The 23,711-nt window shown below is 38.3% G+C and overlaps 1 protein-coding gene across 1 annotated transcript in view; it reads left to right on the top strand.

Moving 5' to 3' along the window:
• The window catches only part of ARMC9 (armadillo repeat containing 9), a gene marked incomplete at its 5' end in the record, with an annotated part of 69,553 nt that overhangs the window by 14,095 nt on the left and 31,747 nt on the right, over positions 1-23,711 (top strand). Inside the window, 7 exons of the mRNA XM_080623996.1 lie at positions 1,148-1,305; positions 4,177-4,275; positions 12,388-12,423; positions 19,754-19,788; positions 20,978-21,089; positions 22,004-22,096; positions 23,367-23,457. Of these exons, the coding sequence (XP_080480122.1) occupies positions 1,148-1,305; positions 4,177-4,275; positions 12,388-12,423; positions 19,754-19,788; positions 20,978-21,089; positions 22,004-22,096; positions 23,367-23,457 (624 nt within the window). The remainder of the gene's footprint in view (positions 1-1,147; positions 1,306-4,176; positions 4,276-12,387; positions 12,424-19,753; positions 19,789-20,977; positions 21,090-22,003; positions 22,097-23,366; positions 23,458-23,711) is intronic.

Here is a 23,711-nt window from a genome sequence, read left to right on the forward strand (position 1 = left end):
AGGAAATAGTTTTTCTAGTTTCTAATTCTGTATTTTAGCTCCTTCCTCTATTTTTCTTCCCTTTGGGTCTGTTTGGACCCAAACTGTTTTGGTCATATTGGGCTGTTAGGAATGCTCTACTATAACCCCGAAATTTTTTAAAATCTGTGAAAAATAATCCTACTTCTGTCTGAAACTTTGTTGTCAAGCTGCTTCCTGCTTATTGCTTAATAGAAAGTCCTATGGTAAATATTGAGTCTGTTTGCAGATGGGCGTGATGCCGTTTTTGCGACACTAGAGCGATACTGGCTTCTCAGCAAACTAATTTAAAACATAATGTTCTAGCAAATTACATAGACATCAGCAGTAACAATAGAGATATTGTTCCTCTCCTCATAGTTATCCAGTTACGAAGATCTGCACTGCAATACACACCTCCAGATTCTGTGCCTGCCTTCCACGCAGAATGTTAATTTGACTAGGTCTGAAGTTGTTTTCGTTAAAAGATAGCAGACTTAGTATTTACTTTAAAATAAGTGAAGCAGTACATAACCTAAATATCAGTGGTTTCTTTCTATAAAATAACTGGAGAAAACACCCAGCCTCATAGTGTAATCTGTCAAGTACGGGCATGAACATCTGGGTACTGTCATTCTCCCATTTTGTTGCTTTAGCTTTGAAGTGTTGCTCAGTGTGATACTGGTTTTTACCCACTGGTACTTAAATGAATGTACCAGACAATGCACGAGTCTTATCTGAAGATAGCAAGTCTGAGCTGCATTTTGTCATATATTCTTCTGATTTGATGCCTACTGTCTTTGTTTTGTCTCCGATAGCATAGAACTTTTTGTATTAACAGACATTTGAAAGGGTATTCTCTTCACAAATGTATTCGGTGGTGTTTACTGTTTAATAGTTGTATTACTGCTATAAGTGTGAAGCAGTTGTTTCTTTAGGCAATTAAGGCAAAATAAAGTTTGTCATGGCAAACTGAAATCACACTAGTAGTATGGAATTATCCTTGCAGTGTAATTCCACACCTTGGATAAAAATAATTCCATAGCAGCAGTTGAAGTTTTCCCTTTAGAACAGTAAAAATGCTTGTGGGTTTTTTGTCCTTGTGGTTGAAAAGGTGATGTTATTTCTCTTTTTATTATTCTCTTGACAGAAAAGTTGCAACATCTTCAGCAACAGTTAGTGGAATCTGAGGGCAGAGCCATGACCTACCTGAAACGATTTAGCAAAATGCAGGCAGACTACCGTAACCTTATTGGAGTCGCTGCAGAGCTGGTGGATTCCTTAGAGGCCACAGTCAATGGCAAGATGGTAAGAGGTGACTCAGATGTGTAATTGCTTCCTCATCCCATGGAAAATGGCAAAAAAATGCCACTAAAATGTGAATTGAGCTTTGTAGTTAAGAGCATTTCTTAAGTACTACGTCTTTTTGCTAATGAAACACAGCACTTTGGATGAGAGATGTCTTCTGTTGCCTCTGTGTACTAGGATAAAATTAGTGCAGAATATGGGTTGAATTGTTCTGGCTCAGAAATCTTCAAGAAATTACCACTGTCTCACAAGACAGATCTCTTCTGAGAGTCCCCTTTTGAGCTTTGGCATCAGCAGTGATTAGAGGGCATTTCTGTGACTACTGCCTGCAATCCAGCCTATCAGAGGTTGTTGTATGTTTAAAACTGCTGCCAGGTCTGTTTTAAGTTACAGTCTGGTGGAAACAATTGTCTCATCCAAAATATTGGTGAGCAAAAGCTTTGCTCTCTGTTCTACTGAGCTCAACTTAGGGAGCTGGGGTAGGAGTAGTGGATGAGTTGCACAATGTGGGAAATGAACCACGCACGTGACTGTGGAAAGTACAACTTTCTTATGAGTATTTTTTATACAAAGATGATTTTATGCTTCGTCTTTTGTGCCATCTTCTCTTCAAGCATGCAAGAAGTACTATAACTTCTGTATAACCTGAGAATTACTCTTAGGCAGATGTTTGTGGCCTCTAGATGCTTTTAAAGGAGCTGTGAATTATTAACAGGGAGAATGACCTAGGAATTGCTGAAGAGTCAGTATGTACCTTCCTTTAGTCATCAGCATGAAAGTCTTATATTTCATTAAAAGAATTTGCCTGTAGGTGTGAGCTTTGCTTTAGAGCAGATTAGGAAAGGTATATGCTCACATGAGCTCTGGTAACAAGGAGAAGTACGTAGTAATTAATTTGCTGCCTCGCATTTCACACTTCAGTGCTTTCCAAGGTGATACACCCTTATGTTCTGGAGGAGCCAGGCACTTATCTTTTGTTGTGAATGCTTGTTTCGTTTCCTTTGTAAGCCTTGTGCTGGGCAGTCATTTGCTCCTTCCCAAGTGTGTCCAGCAGAGGGTATTCTTTCGTTGGGAATCTTGGTTTCTGTCGTTTCTGAATCCAGAGTGGAGTTGAGTACTGAATAAAATAATGTTGAAGTTACAGCATTCTGAATTTGAAGGGTTTTATTATCTCGCCATAGGTCTGAGAATATCAGAAGTGCCCCATTCGCGTTTCAATAATTTAGGTCCTCTCAGTTGTTCTGGGGAAGTTAATAACTGTTCTGAAATCAAGAAGTATAGATTTCCCAAAACAAAAACCCGAAACCTGCTGAGATGTTTTGCATTGAATCATAAAGTGCTGTACTGTGTAACTCATATTTATTCTTTCTGCTGTGCAAGACAGTCTTGTAGGTTCTGCTTTTTAACTAGACAGCACATCAGCATATCATAAGTCTAAAGCTCAAAACTGCTTGCTACTTACTGTTGGACAACTTACCTTTTGATTGAGGAAAACCTGTATGCAAGCATAGATGTGACAAATTCTGGTTTTCTTCTAGATTCTCTGAAAGTGTTTAGTGTTAGTATCATGAATACTGTAACTACTCCCAGATGAAGAGTGTTTACGTTTTTCTTAATTTTGTAGAATCACAGAATGATTAGGGTTGGGAAGGACCTTAGAGATCATCTAGTTCCAACCACCCTGCCACAGGCAGGAACACCTTGCACTAGACCAGGTAGCTCAGAGCCCCATCCAACCTGGCCTTGAACACTGCCAGGAATGGGGCATCCACAACTTTCCTGGGCAACCTGTTCCAGTGGCTCACCACCTTCACAGTGGAGAATTTATTCCTAATATCTAAATTTACCCTCTTTCATCTTAAGGCCATTCCCCCTTGTCCTATCCCTACAGGGCCTTTTCACAAGGCCCACTCCAGATTTCTTGTAGGCCCCTTTCAGATACTGGAAGCTACTGTAATGTTTCTCTGGAGCCTTCTTCAGGCTGAAGAACCCCAGCTCCCTCAGCCTGTCTTCACAGGAGAGGTGCTCCAGCCCTCTCAACATCTGCATGGCCTCCTCTGGACTCACTACAATAGATTCATGTCCTTCTTATGTTGGAGGCTTCAGAGCTGGATGCAGCACTGCAGGTGTGGTCTCACCAGAGTAGAGGAGGAGTATCACCTCCTTCAACCTGCTGGTCACATTCCTTTTGACAGAGCCTGACATACAGTTGGCTTTCTGGGCTGCAAAACTGCTGACAGCACACTGTCAGCTCATGTGGAGCTTCTCATTAATGAACATCCCCAAGTCCTTCTCCTCAGGGATGCTCTCAGTCCAGTATCTACCCTGCTTATAGCTGTGCTTGGAATTGCCCTGACCCAGGTGCGGGACCTTGCACTTGGACTTGTTGAACTTCATGAGGTTTGTGCTGGCACACCTCTCTGTCCCTGTCAGGATCAACAGTGTGTTGGCCACACCACACATCTTGGTGTTGTCACCAAGCTTGCTGAGAGTGCTTGATCCCACTGCTCATTTCACCGGCAAAGACGTTAGACAGCGCCAGTCCCAATACCAACCCTGAGGAACACCACTTGTGTGCAACCATCGGGCCAATTCCTTATCCACCAAGCTGTCCATCCATCAAATCCATGTCTCTCCAGTTTAGTAATAAGGATGTCATGCAGGACAGTGTCAAATGATTTATGGAACTTTAGTTCTGTCCTGAATTTCTGAATAGAAGTGTAGTTGCATCAATGAGTCTCAGGTGTGTGATTTTTTGCCCTCTGGAGAAAAACAAAGCAAAACAACAAGCAACCTTTAGTATAGAAACACTTGTCTGGTAGAAAGTGTAAGTTTTATTATAATCCTGTTCTCTCTGTTTCCTAATTTTAGATCACACCAGGGTATCTTCAAAGTGTTTGTGTTCGCTTGTTTAACAACCAGATGAGACAAAAGGTAGCACATAGTATTGACTTCACAAGGCCTGGAACTGTAAGTATTCATATTTGGTTTTCTTACAGCAACTATCTCTGGAGACAATACCACTTAAACTGTACATTTGAACAATAAATGTGAGATAGTAAAGGCAAAACATCATGTGTCATGTGTCCAAGCTTGTATAAGAATATAACAATGCAGAAGGTTTTGTTGATCTCAAATGCTGGTGAAATGACATGGTTACATGGTCATAGCTGCATAAGTATGATTAATTCTGTTGTTATGATAGTGGTAAGCTGTGTATCTGTTTAAATGCTAACTGAACATTTGAAAAACTGAAACAAACCTAAAACTAATATCCTGAGTGTGGTTTGATGCACATTACTTAGCCAATTTAATAATTTAGCTGAAAAGGGTGGTGCTGTTGTTCAGCTCTGGACACATGTTCTGTTTCTTTCTGCTGTCAGTGATGCTCTTAAAACCCAGAGTGATTTGGCTTAGCCAGCTAAAGGAGCAGCATCAGATAGGATCATGGGAACATAAGAGGAAAAGAAGAAGAGAGAACTTCCCTTATGTGTAAAAGCTAGTTGTTAGATGGGCATTTAGATGATACACCCAAGCCAGGTTGTTGATTTACATGATGAGCTTTAATTCCATATCTGAGGATCTTTGATCTTACTGATAAGCAGCTACACTCCCTAGGTTTTTTCTTCTTACTTCACCAGCCTCTTAATTCCTTTTCAGATGACTGCAGTATACCGAACTGCTTGTGCCCATTAGTGTTCTGCTCAATCTCTTCTGCCTGAATGGAAAGGGAGCTTTTTGTCCTGATGGCAGAACCATCTGAACCATCTTAGGATAGTTTCTAGTGTCTGTGAAACTGTGCCTGGGGGTGTGAAATTTTGAATGACTTAATGGTAGTGTAAGAGCTGTTCAGTGGTACAACCCTTTTTAATACCTAGTTTGTTCAAATTTTTCAAATATGCATTGACATTAAAACTGCATTAAAACATTTTAGTATTAAAATATTGTGTGCCAGTGCTTTACAAAATGAAGTCATGAACTATGCTTATTATTTTTGCCACAGCAGACTTTCATGTATACTGAACTTTGTAGTAGGAGAGCTTTGTGAAGTATCAAAGGAAAAGCAGAAGAAAAGAAGATTCTTGCTCATTATTCTAGCCAACATTTTTAATAACAATGATGCTATGGGTACATTTTGTTCCTCTTGAAAATTATTACAGAAATATGAGGAGATAATAAAAATGCTCCCTCTTTATGTTCTGATATTTTCAGTGATAAATATTATTCCTCATTGCTCTGTTTAAGCTGTTTTAAATGCCTTCACTTCCTTGTTAATGGTCAGATCTTCTTTCTCTGACCTGCTGTGTATTTGAGAGGTGTACTCTTAGCAGCTATTGCAGGCTGCATATCCCAAGGTTTTGGGAAGCAACCAGGATATCTGCTTATCTGCTACCTCAGCAGTAGGGTCTACTCGTAACTCTTCTCTCTTCAGATTTACACCCTGTCTGTAGTGCATGGTTATGCCATGTCCCACCCTCTAATGTACTTCCTGCCCCATCTTTCTTCTGATCAACAGTTCTCAGGGGTTTTACCTCTTTCCCTGCCAATGGCTTTCTAAGGTCATGCTGTATGTATCCCAGTAGTCTTCTGTATTTTTACCATCTGATGTTGTGGTTGCGTGTGCGTCCTAGCTCCCCTTCCCTGTACTGAGGTCATTCGTTCTGTGCAGCCACATTCCCTCTTCTATCTGTTCATGCTCTTTGCTTGCATCAAGGCTTTACATTTTCTCCTGTGATTTGAAGATACTTAATTTGCCCACTCTTATTATTTCTTTTCTTTCTATCATGAGTTGATCCTCTGATCTCTTGAAGCCCTTTTGGGCAAAGTGTCCTCCTTATGCCAGGTGCTGATTGTTTTCTTTATCCACTCTCCAGGAAGTGTAGAAGTGGCTGAAGCTGTGTCTTCACTGATAAAAACTGGGTGGATTATTGCTAGACTGCATATGGCTTGCTATGCCCCTGTCACAGATGCAATTTCAGCATAAACATCTGTCCTTGTGTGGTTTAGCCTTTAGGTATAGGCATCTGTTTCCTTCTCTATGAAATAAAGACTTTTAAGAGTTTTAAGAACAATAAGTGATCATTGAAGAAGTGGATTAGCAGCAGTGTATAAGCACAGTATTTCAGCCAGAATCTCGGTCACTGGGGGTTTTTACGAACAAGGTAGACAAATGGACCACTTGTGGCTGATGCTTGATTCTTCCTCCAGGACAGACCAAAATCTCTTGCAGCCATACTTCTTCATTTTCCTTCCAGTAAAGATGCTCAACTGGGAAATGATTGTTGGTCTTATGCATCATGTTTATTTACTGCTGCTTTTCTAAAAGTATTTTTAAAAGTATTTCTGCTTCAGAAGCACCTTTACCACCATACTTATGCCCCTGTGGCCAGTTTAGCTCAGTCTCCAGCAATGTAGGTAGGTCAGAGAAAGAGGATTTCGTAGTTGTGGATTTTTTTCCCCTCCTACAATTAAATTTTTGCCTCCTTTCTATCCCAAATTAGCCAGTTTAAGATGAGTAAAGCTATTTTCTTCTGGCAGAGTTGTATCTATTTTTATACTAGGCTTTACTAGCCTAACTATTTCTGTGTGACTTTGTCTCCTTTGCCCATACTATTTGTAGTAGTTGCTGTGCCAGCCAAGTTCTCTAGTAAAGGACCAGAACAGCAAGAACCCTCTGAGACTGTTTGGATTAAGGGTTTCTCAACTACTTTAAGTTGCTCCTTGACAGTGAGGTTATAGTAGCTACTGTGGTTGAAATCTGATGTTTCTATAAGCAGACCCACACACTCAGGCTGTCTGAGGCGTTAACCAGGTTTTGGAGGGATAATGGCAGTTTTTGCTTGCAGACGTTTGCTGCATCATAACCAGGTTTCTTCATCTTATGCTTTTGTCCACACTTGGTTCATCATATTTTCTTGTTTGTTTCCCATGTAGAGCATTCTGGTTTTATACATGAATAGCAAACACACAGAAACACAAGTAAGTGGAAGAAGAAAATATATATGTAGCCCATCTTCTGAGAAGAAAAATGAGACTCCTTCCTAATCATCTCAAAGTACTTCTAACCACTCCTTAACTCTGTTGATCCAAGAAGCCAGATAAGATGGACTAAAACCAAAATTCTGACTGTTTGCACTAGGCCACTAAGGCATCCCATTACTTTAAGGATTCCAAATACCTCATTGTCATACACTTAGATGTTTTTGTTCTATCCTTAAGTGGTTTCAGGTTTTTGCATAAGTTTTGGAATAAAGCTGGAGGCATTGTGACCTGGTCTAAGTAGCAGCATAAGCTTGCAGCATCTGTGCTGGATTTGTGTTGGAAGATCCCTTCACTTTTTTACTCATATCTGATTAGAGACACTAGAGTGTGGTTTTTTTCAGCTACTCCCTTTAACAAAACTCCTCCGCCATAGGGGCAGTCACCTGTAGAGTTGCAGAGGGAAGAGGCTAGTGGGGGAGGGCAGCTCCTTTGCTCATCCTTACCATTTGGTCACTGTGTAGGCAAGGTGAGAGGTTTTAAAAAAAAAAAAAAAAGGCCAATGTCTAAAGAGTTTTGGCAGGCATTAAGTATGGTGACTTAGTGGGGTGTTTTCCCCCATTTTGCCTTGAGTGTTCAGGATTTGACTCTGTCTCACTGACGTCACTGATGCCAGGACCAAACTGTGAAATAAACTAGTTTTGTTGGATTGATATCACTAAGTAGATGAGCAGAAAAGAAAATCGTTAGCAAAGAAGTTACTTTCTGTTGTACTGACATGCAGCCTTAAATTTCTACCACTTTTACTTAGGGAATGAGTGGATGTGTATTACATAGTTTGGAAAGAGGAGGTGCTTGAGTTCACAGTCAGCTATACTGGCGCAACTTGGGACAATCCAGGTTCTGAAGTAGGTTCTAAGAGCAGGAAATGTTAAAGCTGCATCATGCTCAGAGATGTTTGCTTGAGCTCTACAGTATATTGTGTTAAATCAACTACACTACATTGGTAGTCTTAAGTTATACTGGGAAGGAGCACTGTACCACTGGGAAGGAGCATTGTGCTAGTGCTGTAACCAAAATGAAGTATTGCCCAAAGAAATTAAAGAGTATGCCTTGGATTATATCCTTGGTAGCATTATTTATATGCAAACTTGATTTTGTTCCCAATGCATTGTACTCTCTGCTCAATTTTTAATGTCAGGGAAGTAGTATTGTGTAATATAAAGCCTTGAGGTCTCAGACTTTGAAATTACAATAAAGGTTATGTGTATCCCTTACTAACGTGTGCTGGTTTTGTACAAACATCAGCTTCCTGGTTTGCTGCTCCACAGCTGAAGGCCTGTCCTTTCATACTGGAATAAATTTGTATTGAGGCAATAAATCCCAGAACAAGTCTTTCTTACCAAACTGGCTTTAACACCTGTGGCATTGACGTCTTTTAACCAAGAGACTTTCCCTGTGTAATCATACCCACAAAATCTGACTTAGCATGGGCTTCTGGTTTTGGCTGTTGTTTTGTGCTCTCTTGTAAGATGGCTTGGATCTCCTCCTTTTGCAGAATAACTTCATGCCTCTTGGCAGCTCTCTAACCTCCTGGGTCAGCTTGTGAGCTTGATCTACAATCCATTAACAGGATGCATCTGCTGCATGTAGTGGGAGAGAGGCTACACTACTGTGTTACAGTTGGGAGATGTTTCCAAGGCTTCTCTAAAGACGTGTTTTACCATACGGCTTTTTTCCTATGTCCAATTAAATGTTATTGCTGTCTTCCATCTTTTAATTTGACATGTGTGGTCCTAAACTGGGAGATGAGAAACCTGAGAGAACTGTTAGAGCAAAAGGTCTGGATCCAAGAATAGGAGGTGAGAATACCAGCTCTGACAAGCTGAGGAAACATTCATTTGAGGATTTAATCAGATTCCTGACTTTCTAATGTTCATTTAGACAGGGAACTGATGGTGGGTAATGGTAAATTTGAATATTTTTAAATACAGTGATCTGTCATAGTCCTTTACATCTTTAATATCTTGAGGTAACTTAGGGGGTTTAGTTTCTTTCTGTGTGTATGTTGTCTTTATTTCTAACAGTGATTTGTCTGGTGGGTAAGAAGCACTGGTTGTAGTTTTTTGATGCCTGCAATTTTATGTTTAATGCACATTGTGAAGCCAAGAGGATTCTGGATTTTTATCACTGAAGTGTTGTACATTCACTCCCCATCAAAAGTAGCATAGGCTCAAGTCGAAAACCCACAAATAGATTTTTCTAACTCGAGTAAGATATACACCTTCCTGGAATTTCTTTGCATTAGGCATAATCTAGTAAGAGTCTCTAAACTTTGGATTAAAGGGAAAACAGGAACTGCTTCTTCAGGTGTGCAGTTTCTGACAATAGCCAAGATGTGTGTTAACCACTGGAGAATCTTTCTCTGACTAGAAAGCTGTATAGTAGTTTGCATATATTGTTCCTGTGTAATTGAATAAATGTCCATTATGTTGTTACTACTATTCAGTCTGATTATATTTACCTGTAGCTACAATTAAGTGCATTAATGTCCCTTGCAAGTTTTAGGTCTTTTTTTGGCACAATTCCTGAAGCTTTGAAGTGCAATCATTTTTTATTTTTTTTTTCCCCCTTAAGTTCTGTCACTGGACAGAAGCTCTTCTATAAAGTGAAGCTGTGTCATGGTTTAAGCCAGTCGGCAGGTCAGCCACGCAGTTTCTACTCCCCCACCCCCCGGAGGGATGGAGAGGAGAATCGAAAGAATATAACTCCCACGGGTTGAGATAAAAACAGTCCAGTAACTAAGGTATAACACAAATCACTGCTGCTGCCACCAATAATAATAATGATAAGGGAAATAACAAGGGAAGAGAATATGATACCACCCACCGAAAATGAGTCCGACTGAGCAGCATGTGCCCTTCCGGGTAACTCCCAGTTACCTCCCCGGGCATGACGTGCTGTGGTATGGAATACCTCTTTGGCTAGTTTGGGTCAGGTGTCCTGTCCCTGCTTCCTCCCGGCTTCCCCCCTCCCTGGCAGAGCATGAGACTCACAAAGTCCTTGGTCAGAGTAAACATTCTGACCAGTAACTGAAAACATCAGTTTTATCAGTACTATTCCCAGGCTGAAAGTCAAAACCACAGCACTGCACCAGCTACTAAGAAGGAGAAAAAGTGACTGCTGCTGCTGAACCCAGGACAAGCTGTCATTTACAAACTGTGAACAAGCAGGAATTTTAAAAATCTTTTAAATGTTCTGGGATACCTGGAGAGGCTGGCATGGTCTCTTCCCCCCCCCCCCCCCCCCGCTTCTCTTGTGCTCTGTGCTTTTTTTACTCAAACTTGCCTTTTACTGCAGATGTGAACATGCCATCAAACTGTAATAGTTGGCAAATATTCTATTTTTCACTTGTGAAAGTGTTTTCTACACCAGGAGGCCACATGAAACCCAGGAGGAAGGGTAACAAGTTTTTTTGTTTGTTTTTTTATCTCTCTGAACCATTCAGAGTGGATTCACCAAGTGTCATCTGGATGTGTGCTCTTTCATTTAAAAATAATATCCAGCAAACAGCATTTACCCTAAGTAAACATTTCTTAGGATGAAATGTATCGGTCTTCTCCATCCCTGTCCATGGGAAGAAACAAACCTACCTGTTTATGTAAACAAACAGAAGCACTTTTTTCTTCTGCTGCTGTGGTATATGATGTTTTTTGCACAAGTTGCATAAATTCCTCATCTCTAAAGGTAGTGTTGCCATCAGTAGTGGTTTCCACAAACATCCTCTTAATGTTGTCAAATCATAGAACAGCCCAGCTTAAAAGGGACCTTGCAGGTCATCTGGTCCATCTGGTTTCTTGTAATGTTAAAACTTTCCTTTAATGTCATTTTTGTCTCGATGCCTATGTACATTTTCAGTGGCTCAGGTCATGCGTGTGTTGAAATGACCTCTCATCATGATACTGGTTTCTTTTGCTCACTTATTGCTCTCTATTGATGTTGTTCTTTTTAATCTTAAAATTACTTTGACAAGAACTGTCTATGTGCGTTTATAGCACTGTGAAAGTTAAAATACTCATTAACATCAGGGAATTCTGAATGTGATTGTAGTAGAAATAATAATATCAGATTTTTAAAACTGGTTAAAGAATAGAAACAACTTTATTTTCTCCTCACAGTAAAGAGTCTCAAGTTTCTTATACCTTCTGTATAAAGCTGTATATGTCTGTTAAAGAGAAACCTGCTCTTCACAGTGTTTAAGTGTTTATATGCCTCTGAAGTAAGTATTGGCAGGTTTGCACAAAAATATTAAAAGCAGAATAATTAAAGTTGGTCTTATTCCATTGTGTTGAACTGTGCACTTTTATTTAGATACAAAGCTTTCTAAGTTAAATATTTTAGTCTAATTAAAGAGAACATAGCATATTTTGTACTAAACTCTTCAAATCATGAATTACCACAATTTTTTATTTTAGTAACTAAATCTTAGGTTTCCTTCCAGAGACTTTTTTGGAGCCTTTCAGGCTCTTTTTTCTCTTATCCTTGGAGCCTTTCAGGACCAGGAATTGTTAACATTGCTGAAACACCTTAAATTGTCTCAGCTTTCATTATGTACTGGTGAGAAACTCCCAGTCAACACAGTTATGGAGAATACTTGCAGCTGCTTGCTCAGAAGCTGAGGTCTTCTGATTGATCTGTTTGTTGGAATCATATTCTATGATCTCTGTCTTAGCTGTGTCAGTGTAGTGAACAGTAGAAGTCATATATTCACATAAACGTGTCAGTGCCTTGTATGTAGCTATTCTAGCTGACAGTTATAATGGAATATTGTGCAGACTAGGTATGTTTGTGAGGTGTTGAAAGGAGAACTTATAATGTAAATATATCATGAGAGAGGCACTGATTTCAGTCTGAAAACATACAGTTACGTGGGTTGGGAAATGATGCTTATAGTTTTCAAAGCTAATAGTTTGTTAATTTTTAGCTAATTTTGAGTTGTTAGATTATTATTTTTAAGAACTGTGTATTTCTCTGTGATTAATTTCTGTTAACTTATTTTTTTTAATCTTCTTTATTTTAATGTGTGCCTGTTTGCCCGTAAAGGGATATTACTCTATGAGCCCTTGTGATGACGGATATGTAAGTGTCTATATCTTTAAATCCTTTCACATGCCTGCTCAGTCTATCACAGTCTATATTTCTCCTCATTTCACAATGTGTAACAATTTTCTGTGCATTTTAACTTGTCATGATATTAATTGTATGGTTTATGAAGAGCCAGAAAATGTGGAAGGCTTGGAATTTCTGCATGAGCAGAATAGAACTTCTGAGTAACCTTACTGCTTCATAATACACGTAACACAGCATGTCAACAAAAGAGTAGCTTTGTTTACAACTTCTACATGAAACACAACTGCTTATAGCATGCAGAAAGCAATTGTTTCTTCCATGTGAACATCAGGGTCTATAGCGTACAGTCTCTGAAATATGCCCAACACTAGCTGATCCCACAACACCTTTGACAAAGCAAATAAACATCATTGCTTAGCATAATAGAGCAAATTGAGTTGTGCTCTTGAGAGATGTGTCATGTTTTGCATGTTTGCATTTTTAATTTCTAAAGTGAAACTTTTGTAGTAAAGATTATGAAACCTTTTTATAGAATTAAAAATCTATCTTCCTCCATTGAAAACTGGACAAGCAAAATGGGATTCTGTGTATGGCCTGTGACTTCTGTAACCCAGATGGGAGTTTGTACTCTGGCAATATTACAAGTACACCATAAGTATCTAATTTTGTCCATAGTCAGTGCATTCTTTGCAAAGAGAGGAAATGAGTCTACTTCTAAGTAATTCAGTATGTAGTCAATTCATAAAGGTGATTGACACCAATTCTGAAAAATGTCAGTGAGTATTCTACTCAAAATAATCTATATTTATATTTTTTTGTCTCTTTCTTTGGTTAAAACAAGATTTAATCTTTCAAGAACAGCTACTCTTTTTCAAATTTATTTGTCATCTTGAATTAAGTGATCCCTGTGGGCACACAACATCCTGCTTACAACAACATTTGTTTCGAGAAATGTTTCCAGAATTATTTAATGCAATGGGCTATTCCTTTTTATCTTTATGTAGGGAACACTAACCCTATTCACCTATGTTAAAAATATCACCTGTATCAATCAATCCATTCCATTTGATGTTGTGAATGTTCGTAACAGATGCCTTTTGCTTGACATTTAGCATTTTGTTACCTTTAATAATGGTCTGTTTTGAGATACAGAAAAGTTTATTACAGATGCAAATTGTTTATTAAATTGTCCTTGCTGAAGGAAAGTTTTTTACTTATACAGGTAGCCTTACTTAAATGTAACTTTATATGATGTAAAATGTAGCAACTTACAGCACAGAGTTTATAAAGTTTCTGTAAAGCTAACTGACTCTAATTCTGTGGTATTTCTTGAAGACAGATAGCCTTCAGCCACCCTTCACTATTTATATATGGTACTTTATACTTTTTTCTGACAGTTTTTCTTGTCATTACATGATCACATAGTATTATTGTGACTCTTTCTGTGTACAGAAATCTGTACATAAATCTGTTTTATATGGCAAGTGGGAAGTTTTCATAACAGCGTATCCGAAGTGTAAGTAAAAAAGTTTAAAAACGTTTGCAGATCTTATGAAATAAGTTTGCATAGGCCTGCCAGCTTACACAAGCTCAGAGCCTAATCCATCATAGGCCACATGTAGCAGCCTTATCATTAGATATAACAAATGAGCTCAGCAGAAATTTGAGTTCTAATGATATGTACAAATTTGCTCAAACTCTGGTTTTATTCTTCACATATTCATCATGTATCTTTGATTATTACTTCTGAATCTGCATTGAATTTACACTGGATTTTTATAGTACATTTTCAGACTGGTAACTGAGGACAGAATCTGGCTTTCAGCTTTATTCAGCATATTATGAATATATACATTAAGTAGCAAAGTGGAGTTGGTTTGGATACCGGGCTACAGTATTTGATAAAATCAGTTGTGGTTTTGGCTTACACATGAAATGCATCTGTTTTATTTTATAAATATTGTTTTTATTTTTATTCCCTTTGAACTTCTTTGTTTTATTCTACGCTGTTCGTATTCATGCCTGGCTTCATTCAAAAATGAAGGGCTGCCATCTGTGGCTAATCTGCATTGTGACAGAATTACTGGACTTAATATGGCACCTGGTTTGGCTTTGGCAAGAACCAACAGAAACATAAGTCATACCTCATGATCCTACCAGAATGAGCTATGCCTGGGCTGTTGTTTTCTTGTGTTTGTCTGTCTTCCTTTCCTTAATATACCTAATTTCTGCATGTGTTTCAATTATAACAAACAATTCTGTCTGAACATGGGCTTTGCATGAAAAGTATTCTGTTCAAGATTAAGTCTGTGAATGCTGGGAGTCATCTATTGCAGATGAGTCATGTATACCCCATGTTTTTCACACTCTTTCATTCCCTGGCAATTTAAGGAATCCTGTTACTCAAAACATTGAATTAATATTTAATGTGTTCCAGGAAAGGTAAGATCAGGGAAAAGGCTTGGGAGAAAATGCTAAGGAAATAAATTCTTTTTAGTCTAAGAAATCTGGCAGTAAAGAGGAGCTATGTAAACTTGGCTGATTGAGGCATCAGTCTGGTAGTTGATGTGATGGATGTGCAATAAGGAAGTTGCCTATCAGCAGTGCCTTTGACTGCCTTCAGCCTGTGGGCTTGGATTCATCACCTGGAGATGAAGATCGTAATGTTTCTACTATCCTTATAAGAATGTGAAGAATTTACTTTCTATAGAGAGCTTTGAGGGCTGTGAATGCACAGTGCTGATGGTTTTACTTTCTCTTATCCAATTGTTTGAATGCAGCTGTTTAAGTCCCAAATTTCCAGCATCCAAATACTTTCTGAAAAGCACAGTACACATGGAGTTTTTGCATTATTGCCACAGGAACAAGAAGTTACCAGAGTTCAGCACTTAGGTTTGAGAGTGAACACCAGGAAAGAGAACAGGTCTATGATGGTCAAAAAAAACCCAGAAGGCCCAAATGAGCTCTGTTCTGCCCACTTCCAGACTTCAATATTAACCTTTTCATCAGTTAAATGTATCCCTTTGTTCCTAAAAATAATTTCAAAGGCTTCATCTTTTTATGTGTATCTGCAACATAGAAGTCCATTCATAAAAGCATATAGCTAAAGTTTTGCGAAGAACTTTAAGAGTTTTGTTACTAATTTGGTGATAGGGCAGGTTTTTGTTCCTGAGAATCTCTTGCTTTTGCCTTCTGTGGTAGAAATGTGTGAGAGGGGTGAATATTGGTTCAGCTGTCAGTCTCACCAGAAGTAATGGGTGTGGAAGCTTGGCTTTGGATCTTCTGTATACAAAGATAGTGGTGAAGACAATGATGTTTTTCCACTGGCTTGATTATATATATCTTAAATGATATTATTATTAAATTATATCTTATATATCTTAAATTATATTATATATATCTTAAATGAGGTGTGCTGATGTAAGTAAGTCCTAAAGCTGACTTGTAGCACTCAGCTATATTTAAGGCGTGGTTTTCCTTTTGTTAAAGCTAATGCGCAAGTCAAGAACTAGAGCTTAACACAGCTTTTGGGAGTTAGGTTCTGTAAAGATATTTAACTCTGTAAATAACCTGAGATTAGGACATCTCAGTTCCATAGCAAAGAGGAGAAACAGAAACAAACAAACAGATACTACCTAGTGAAATGTCAAAGGAGGTGTTGAGGCCAGTGTATTTGCTTTGGTGGGCTGCCTGTTAGTAGAATCCATAATGCGCATTTACTCTTTCATGCTTGTGTGGGGCAAGGCACTTTGTGAGGTGGAGAAGAGCACCCTGCTTAAGGAATAAGAGTATCAAACCAAGATAAAATGAAATGTTTGGTTGGGTCTGTATTTTGGTGTTCTAATTAGAAATGTTAATGTGAAGGAAGCAATGAACTTTTCAGCAAAATATGGGTTGTATTACCCAGGCTTAATTTCCACTCCCTTCCATAACACAGTGTTTCCTATTGCTGAGACTGCTGCTTCCAACTGTAAAATATGCCAGAATTAAAAATTACGCATGGGGCTCAGTACTAACTGTTACAGCCTTTTGGGGGTATTGGCTCAAGCTCTGAGCTGGAATGGGCACCCCTTGATACTGCTGCAGGAGGTGGTAAAAGCAGCAAAGGAATAGGTGCAGAGGTGGTGCCAGCCAGACTGGCAGTACTCTAGGAGCAAGAGCTGAAAAGGCCGTGGTATGAGGAGGAGAAAGACTGGCATGGTAGCAGGACTCTGAGGGTCTGGAGTGCCACATGTCTTCCCTCTTTAAAAACAAGAATAAAAAGATGAAGAGTTGAGAGTTTATGGTGAGAGGTAGCCTGGGTGTTGAATTGAATGATCAGCACCTGGTGGTACTGCGCTTTGATCACTTGTTTGAAAATTAAACTGATGGAAAGTCTTTTCAGACCCATTTAGCAACAGATGGAGGGTGTCTCTCAGCATGCTGCATGGCTGTGTGCTTCACAGGGGTGCCTCAGCTGACTGACCCACAGTAGTGCAGGCCCTGAAATTGTAGCCCTACAAGACACAGGAGAGCTGCTGGATTGTGTTAAAAAAAAACCAAACCAAACCAACAAAAAACCTCAGAGATACAATTCTCTAGCAATATTTTACTGCAACTCTTATTCTCATAGAATTCTTAAAATAGAGGCCTAGATAAATTCCAAAACAGGAAAATATTTGAACCAGAGTTGTTACTATACTGTATCAGCTACTGTTAGCTTGTTTTGCTGTATCATATTGCCATGATCAAATGTTAAATATGTTGGTTTTCTGTGTGCGGTGGTTGTGCCATAAGCGTTTGATTTTTTGATTGCAAAATAATAATTTTTAGCTTTTGCATACTGCCGTTCATTGGTAGACCTCAAACCCCAGCTTATTCAAGAAATTTATGCCTCTGTTTGCTTTCCAGATGAGAAAAGTTGAGTCCCAAAGATGTGACATGACATGTTTCAATTCTGTCTGCAGTCGATAGCTGGATCAGGCCTAGAAGCAGATCTCCTGAGACCCAAACTGATGTCTCACTCAGTATGCCATACTAGATGGATACAGATTAGCTACTAATGACTAATTGCAACCATAAAAATGAAGAAACGAAATCTCTGCCTGTAATGTGGTTGCATTCTTTCTGCTTATCAGTGATGCTGCCCATAGTCAATCAGATTCAGAAATGAAAGTGCAGTGAAAGATAAACTAACCCTGAAAAAATGATCCCATTTCTGTTTTGCCTCATTGACTCTGACATAATACGAAGTGTTTCCTTGTTGTTTTCTCAGAAACGCCAAAAGCCTGAGAGTGCTTCCTTCTCCCTGTGCAGGTTCTAGACTGATAAACTTGGGTCCAATCAGGAAAAAATGCTGGACAAGAAGGCTCTTTCTGTTGGTAGTCCTGCCCTCAGAACTCTGGTGTAGGGTCTGCCTCACTGTGGTGCCTTTTCGGTGCAGGTAGACCACAGAGCCAAACAGTACTAAATGGTTTGCTATGCTTCATCTGCCAACTTACAAAGTAACTTGGAAATTAATAGGACTTTGTCCTGCTTGATCCGATACTTTTTTTTTAAATCTGAATTTAAAAAAAAGTTTTTCTAATTGAAGTTTCTGTAGTTTGAAATTTGTAAGATCTTGTGAACTCTTACACTTGCCCAAAAGTTTTGTGTGGAAGGGTGATCCATGTACTAATTATAGATCTACTAAATATCTACTAATTATATATCTTTTAGTTCATTTTAGTTGGACCATGTTTTTCTTTGCAAGGCAGCAAAGAAGTGGTGGATAAAAAGGACTTTGTTGAGAAGCAGAGAGCTTTTATATACATCTGTTTACTCTTAGTGACCTGCCTATTTATTTTCTCAGTACTGTTCTTTGTCTCACCTTCTCATCTAAAAGGGCTCTCTCTTTTGCATTAATGGACTTTAGTCGCTTTCTTCCTATTTCCTTTAATGAAGAAGGGTGCTGAGGAAGGCACTCCAGTACAAGATGAAAGGTTTTGACTGGGAAAGCAGTTTGCTTAAACTTATTAAAACTTTAACTTTTTATATTCATCAAAAAGGCTAAGGAAAATTAATACAAGTAAATAAGGGGAAAGCAGTTTAGGTATGATACTTTGAAAGGCATTTCTATTATGTAAAATAAACTATGGTTTGAGAACTGCTGTCAAGACAGGTTGATTTTGGTGTGTATGACCTGTTGTCTATTGTGTACAAGTAATTCATTGACTTAAACATAATATGCTTTCCAATGTGTGTATAAGCTTGTTTCACATCTAAGAGAGCAGTTCCTTGTGTTACAAAGGATACCCATGAGGTAGCGTGTTCAAGAATATGTCAGCTGGTGTAATTCAATATTCTCTATGGTATTTCATGCTTTTTGTCTCCTAAATCTCTCAGTTTTAAATCTGACAATAGACATCGATTATATAGCTCCCACTGAAAGAGGCTAAGTTAGAAGAGAAGACCAGTTTTAAAGGCGTAAGTGGTAATGAGAGATTTTTTAGAAGGTGAGTAGGAATATCAACACAAAGAGATGACACTGAATATTTTGCAAATATGATATGAAGCACTCTTGTGCCAGTATTGCTGCTTCTTGGCTCACCTACAATTAGCTCTAGAAAAAGAATGTTACTGAATCAGACAACTTTTATATGGAACTTTTATATGGTGTGATATTCTTAAATTTTGGTTTATTCAGCAGTGATACCTGCATATGCTCTGTGTCACACTGCATCAGAAAGGAAATATCCAGGCTTACATTGAACTTATCCTAGGCAGAACCACTGAGAAATAGTATGCTATTCTGTATTGGTTTTATCCATACGAAAATATATAATATTTTCTCTACATATTAATATTTATATATGGGGTATATATTAGTAGTAACAGGTACTCTGATAACATTAGTGTTGAAACAAAGAATTATAGCAAATTTGGATGCAGTAATAGGTCTCCAGTGAAATCACTGAAACTTTAAGGTATGAACATTTTTGAAGTCAATAAATGTGTTTAACAAGTGCTTCACCTTCCTCAGTTTACTCAGTGGGCTTCAGGTGGTAGTTCCTACTCGCTTTTTTCCTTTTACTTTTTTTTTTTAATCCTTCAAGTGTAGGTAATTTTTAGAGTACGACAGTGAAGATAACATAGCCAGATCATAGCAAAAGTGGTATTTACCTGTAAGAGAAAGAAAGATAAACACTGAAGTCCTCTCTTTCTTCAGCTGTGTTTCTATTTTGCAAAATGAGTTTTATAGAAAAAGAACTGCAGAACCTCAGTGAAAGAATTCTCTGCATGAAGTTCATTAGTAACACTGCCGGTGTGAAATTTGGACTAATCTGTTACTGTTTCCTTTTTATTTCTTTTTCTGATCCAGGCTTCCACTATGTTAAGAGCATCTATAGCCCCTGTGTAAGTATTTATTGCTGAGCTTCATTTATATCTATAGAGAAGAGGAGGAGTTGTTTGTAAACTGAAGTGCACTGCCAGTTGTCTGCAAATGGGAACCACTCACCTCTGTGTGCTTCCTCTGATCTCAGTGAACAGTAAATGCAAATATGTGGTCTGTATTCTTCTGTAGAGCAGGTTCAGTAATGTCCTAATTTCAGCAGGATGTTGCTAATCCAGCAAATCTGCCACTCCACATCTGTGAGTTGGTTGCTGTGTTTTCTTTAATGTTTCTACACATTACAGTCCTGTTGTTGTTATTGGTTTGCAAATCCACAAATCCAGGAAAAGGGGGAATTGGTAATGTGGATTTTGGGTTACTTCTAGTTTAATTTTTTTGTAACTTAATACATTTTGACTTATAAGATTGAATAGAGATGGTATATCTGAGCTAAAGGTTTTACTAAATTTTTTATATGCTGTTTTGGTGCTTTTATTGTTTACAAGATAATTAAAGGGACAATTACACATATAACACAAAATTTGCTTTTAGAAGTTGTAGGACAGGAAGCTAGGAGTAAAAATTTTTTAGTGGTATATAAATACTAAAATTAAAGCATTTACTGGAAACAGTTTTGTTTAGGGAAACTTCTATTACAGTGTAAAAACTCAAAATAGCAAGATAGTACTGGTGAATGGAAATAGGTCCTGTGTTAAGTCTTATGTTAAGCCAGCATAGTTCAACCTGTAAAAAATCTATTCAGCCTCCCTCCTTTGCCTTGGAGAAGACATTTCTGTGTGCTTGAGGGCTTAGAGGTGAAGTTGTAGATGCAGCCTGTTACTGTGTCTGTTTATAACTACACTAACAGCCATAAGCAGCTGCCCTCATGCCCTTGTGGTCTGCAGAGAGAAGGAAAAAAATGTTATTGTACTGTTTTGTGCTGCGAAAAAGCTCAGATCATCAATTGTCAGCGTTTGGTGTCTGCAAGTTATGACAGTAAATAAGCTGCATGCATGGTGAAAAAATAAGTCCAAGTTTTAAAAAGTCTGTTGTTCCAAAGTGGTAATGGTAATAAAAGGAACAAAGGTGTAAAAATGTGAAAGCTCTTTTCCTGAAGCAGACTTCCTGTTTTGGCTCTTCTCACCTCAGTAACATCAGCTGTACTGAATAAGGAGAGAGTGTTGATGAATGTCTTTCCGTGTTGCATTGTAGGAGAATGCAGGATGTGCCTTTGTTGCCCTCTTTGGATTATGAGAAGGTGAAGAAAGATTTGATTACAGGGAATGATCGTCTCAAGGCCTTCTTACTGCAGGCTCTGCGCTGGGTAAGGGAGAAGGCTTCTGTAGAAAAGAAATAGGTCCTTTCTGTAGGAATCCAGAATTGAAATCTGTTTTGCAAGCAAGATGATTGTCATCATAGGCAACTTGTCTCTTTGTCAGTGAAGCTTGCTAAGGTTCTTGAGATGATGAAGAAAACCCAGGCAGTAGGTATCTACTTGTATCTGTGTCATCCTCATTCAAGGAAAGCCAGATGGGAATTTCTGGGATCTTCGGTGAAAGTAATTTCTGATGTGTTTTCAAAGAAATTTTAGTTGTTTTAGGCAGCTCCTTTTTAACATGTATTGCCCTGGTTTAGGTTTATATAAATATTGCTATATCTAAGAAATACTTGACTCTAATCACCAGTTTTCCTTTATAATCAAGATATTCTACAAGATCCTGCCTTTTGATTGACTTGGATCATGTAATGATGTTTCAGAAAAAATAAAGGTGACAACAGGAAGTTACGTTTTTCTGCTGAAAAGGAAGCTCATGGGTTCAAAATGACAGACATGAAAGACTGCAATAGAGGAATTGTGATCAAGCTTCAGTTTTTCACTAAAAATACATCCATTGGGTCTAGAGCAATGATTCTTCTTCCCCAGTACCCTGTCTCATGTGTTTTAGAAAAGCACCACATCTGTAGCTGTTAGAGGGGCTTTTTAAATTTATGGGAAGTAATGCTGTATCCTTCCTGTCACAGTGGTGACAGCTCCCACATAACAGTTTTTTAATGGATCACTGAGCTGAGGTCAGGTCAGTTCATCTCTTTGTCTCTTAGGTCATTGAGGTTGAATTCCTTCTCCCCATGAGAAGAGGTTTCTCAGGTATGGGGTATCATCACATTTAAAATCTTCAGTGGTCATCATTCACGTTACCATTTATTTGACTGGCTTATTTATGTTGTTATTTATTTTAGCGCTTGACAAAATCGTATCCTGGAGAACAGAGAGACACTGTCTTGCAAGCATACATCAGTAATGACCTCCTAGATTGCCACAGCAACTGTCAGGTCAGCTGGAAAGGGTTTTCTTCCAACTCCTGTGTGATACTGCTCATTTGTTTCTATGAACTGAACAGAAAATTTTATCACCCTCTGGAAGGGGGAAGGGGATTAAAAAAAGTGCCAAAATCATGTGATACTTTTAACTTCAGCATCTCAGCCTTTCAAGGTTGATGGACAAAGCTTTGCGTTACAAGAGCTCTCAATGTAGACACAGTTCTTACAGACAAGCAGAAATTTGTTACCTCTCCTGCTGCTTAAAGTCTGTGGGTTGAGCAGATGCCTACCCAGGTCCTTATTTAGGAGTTAGCTCTTGCTTATCAGATGCTATGTCTGTTTTTGAGTGATTATGTATTGTTAGATAATGCACTCAATCCATTTCACTGATCTAGGATAAGAACTAAATTAGGACTTCAGTCTCAATGCCTCTATAGAATATCTGATTATGCACTTGTAATAACATGTTCAGCAGTATTTCCATGAATTTAGACTGGATTGTTACCTTTCTTTAGGAAGGGGAATTGCTGGCCTGTTGATTTTGAAAGGTTGTTTCAGGCACTGATAAACCAATGCTATTGCTAGCAAAAGTGTGGCTTTTTTTCTCTTGTAATAATGAATTTTGTTCATGGTTGAATTCTTCAGTTGTTGGCAGCAATGGGCCTGCTTGTTATGTTGTAGCCTCCATTGTCATTGCAACAGTCACTTGTACTATTACTTAAAGGATTATTTAATGAATGATCTGGTTTTCTCCCTGTGAATTTCTATAAGAGGGGAGTTATGTATAAGTAATGCCTGCAGTAAAACAGATTAAAAATAGCTTGCAACGGGGTATTCTTGGTAAGTTGCTGAGCTGCTTTCCCACACTCTTAGTAGTCAAACAAAAGCATTCAGGTAACATTACTGAATTTACGTTCATGAGTAAAATTAGGAGTTTGTTGACTTTTCTTGTCACTGACTAAATACTCGTTTTTGATATCAGCTTTAACTGATTACAGTGTTGGTTCATTTTAATTCCCTTCCTACACCTCAATGATGTTTGAATAGATTGAGCTGAGGAGCTATAATTTTCTTATTTCTTCATTTTGCATTTTTCTCTCAGCCCCTATCAATAAAAAAGGAAACTGGGAAATTTTAAATCATACTGAGAGTATTTAAGGTATCAATATGTATACAAAGATTGTTGTGAAAATTTAAGAAAGCTTTTAAAACATAGAAGACTTGCTTAGGGTTTTTTCCTCCTTTGGTGACTTTTGTTATTAATGCTTGTTTCATTTTTCAGAGAAGCGTCCTCAAATTATTACATTCTACAAGTGTGGTAGTCAGGCAGTATATGGCAAGGCTCATCAATGCTTTTGCTTCACTGTCAGAAGGTAAAGATTTGCTTAAAAAAATCATGTAACGCTGGCTTATAGGTACTTCACAAGTGTGTGTCACTGCATGTGGAAATTTAGAGCCTTATTTGCACCATTTTTCTAGGGATTCACTGTCTTTTGTTACAAGCAGTTTTTCAGTATCTGGAAAGTTTTAATTTTGACACTGTATGTTCAGCATTTATGACTTCTTTTGATGATTTGTGGTCTATGTGGGAACTTATCCAGGGTCTGCTTTTGATATAGTCCTCAGT

Source organism: Psittacula echo (assembly GCF_963264785.1).
Source record: "Psittacula echo genome assembly, chromosome: 7".
Lineage (NCBI taxonomy): Eukaryota > Metazoa > Chordata > Aves > Psittaciformes > Psittacidae > Psittacula > Psittacula echo.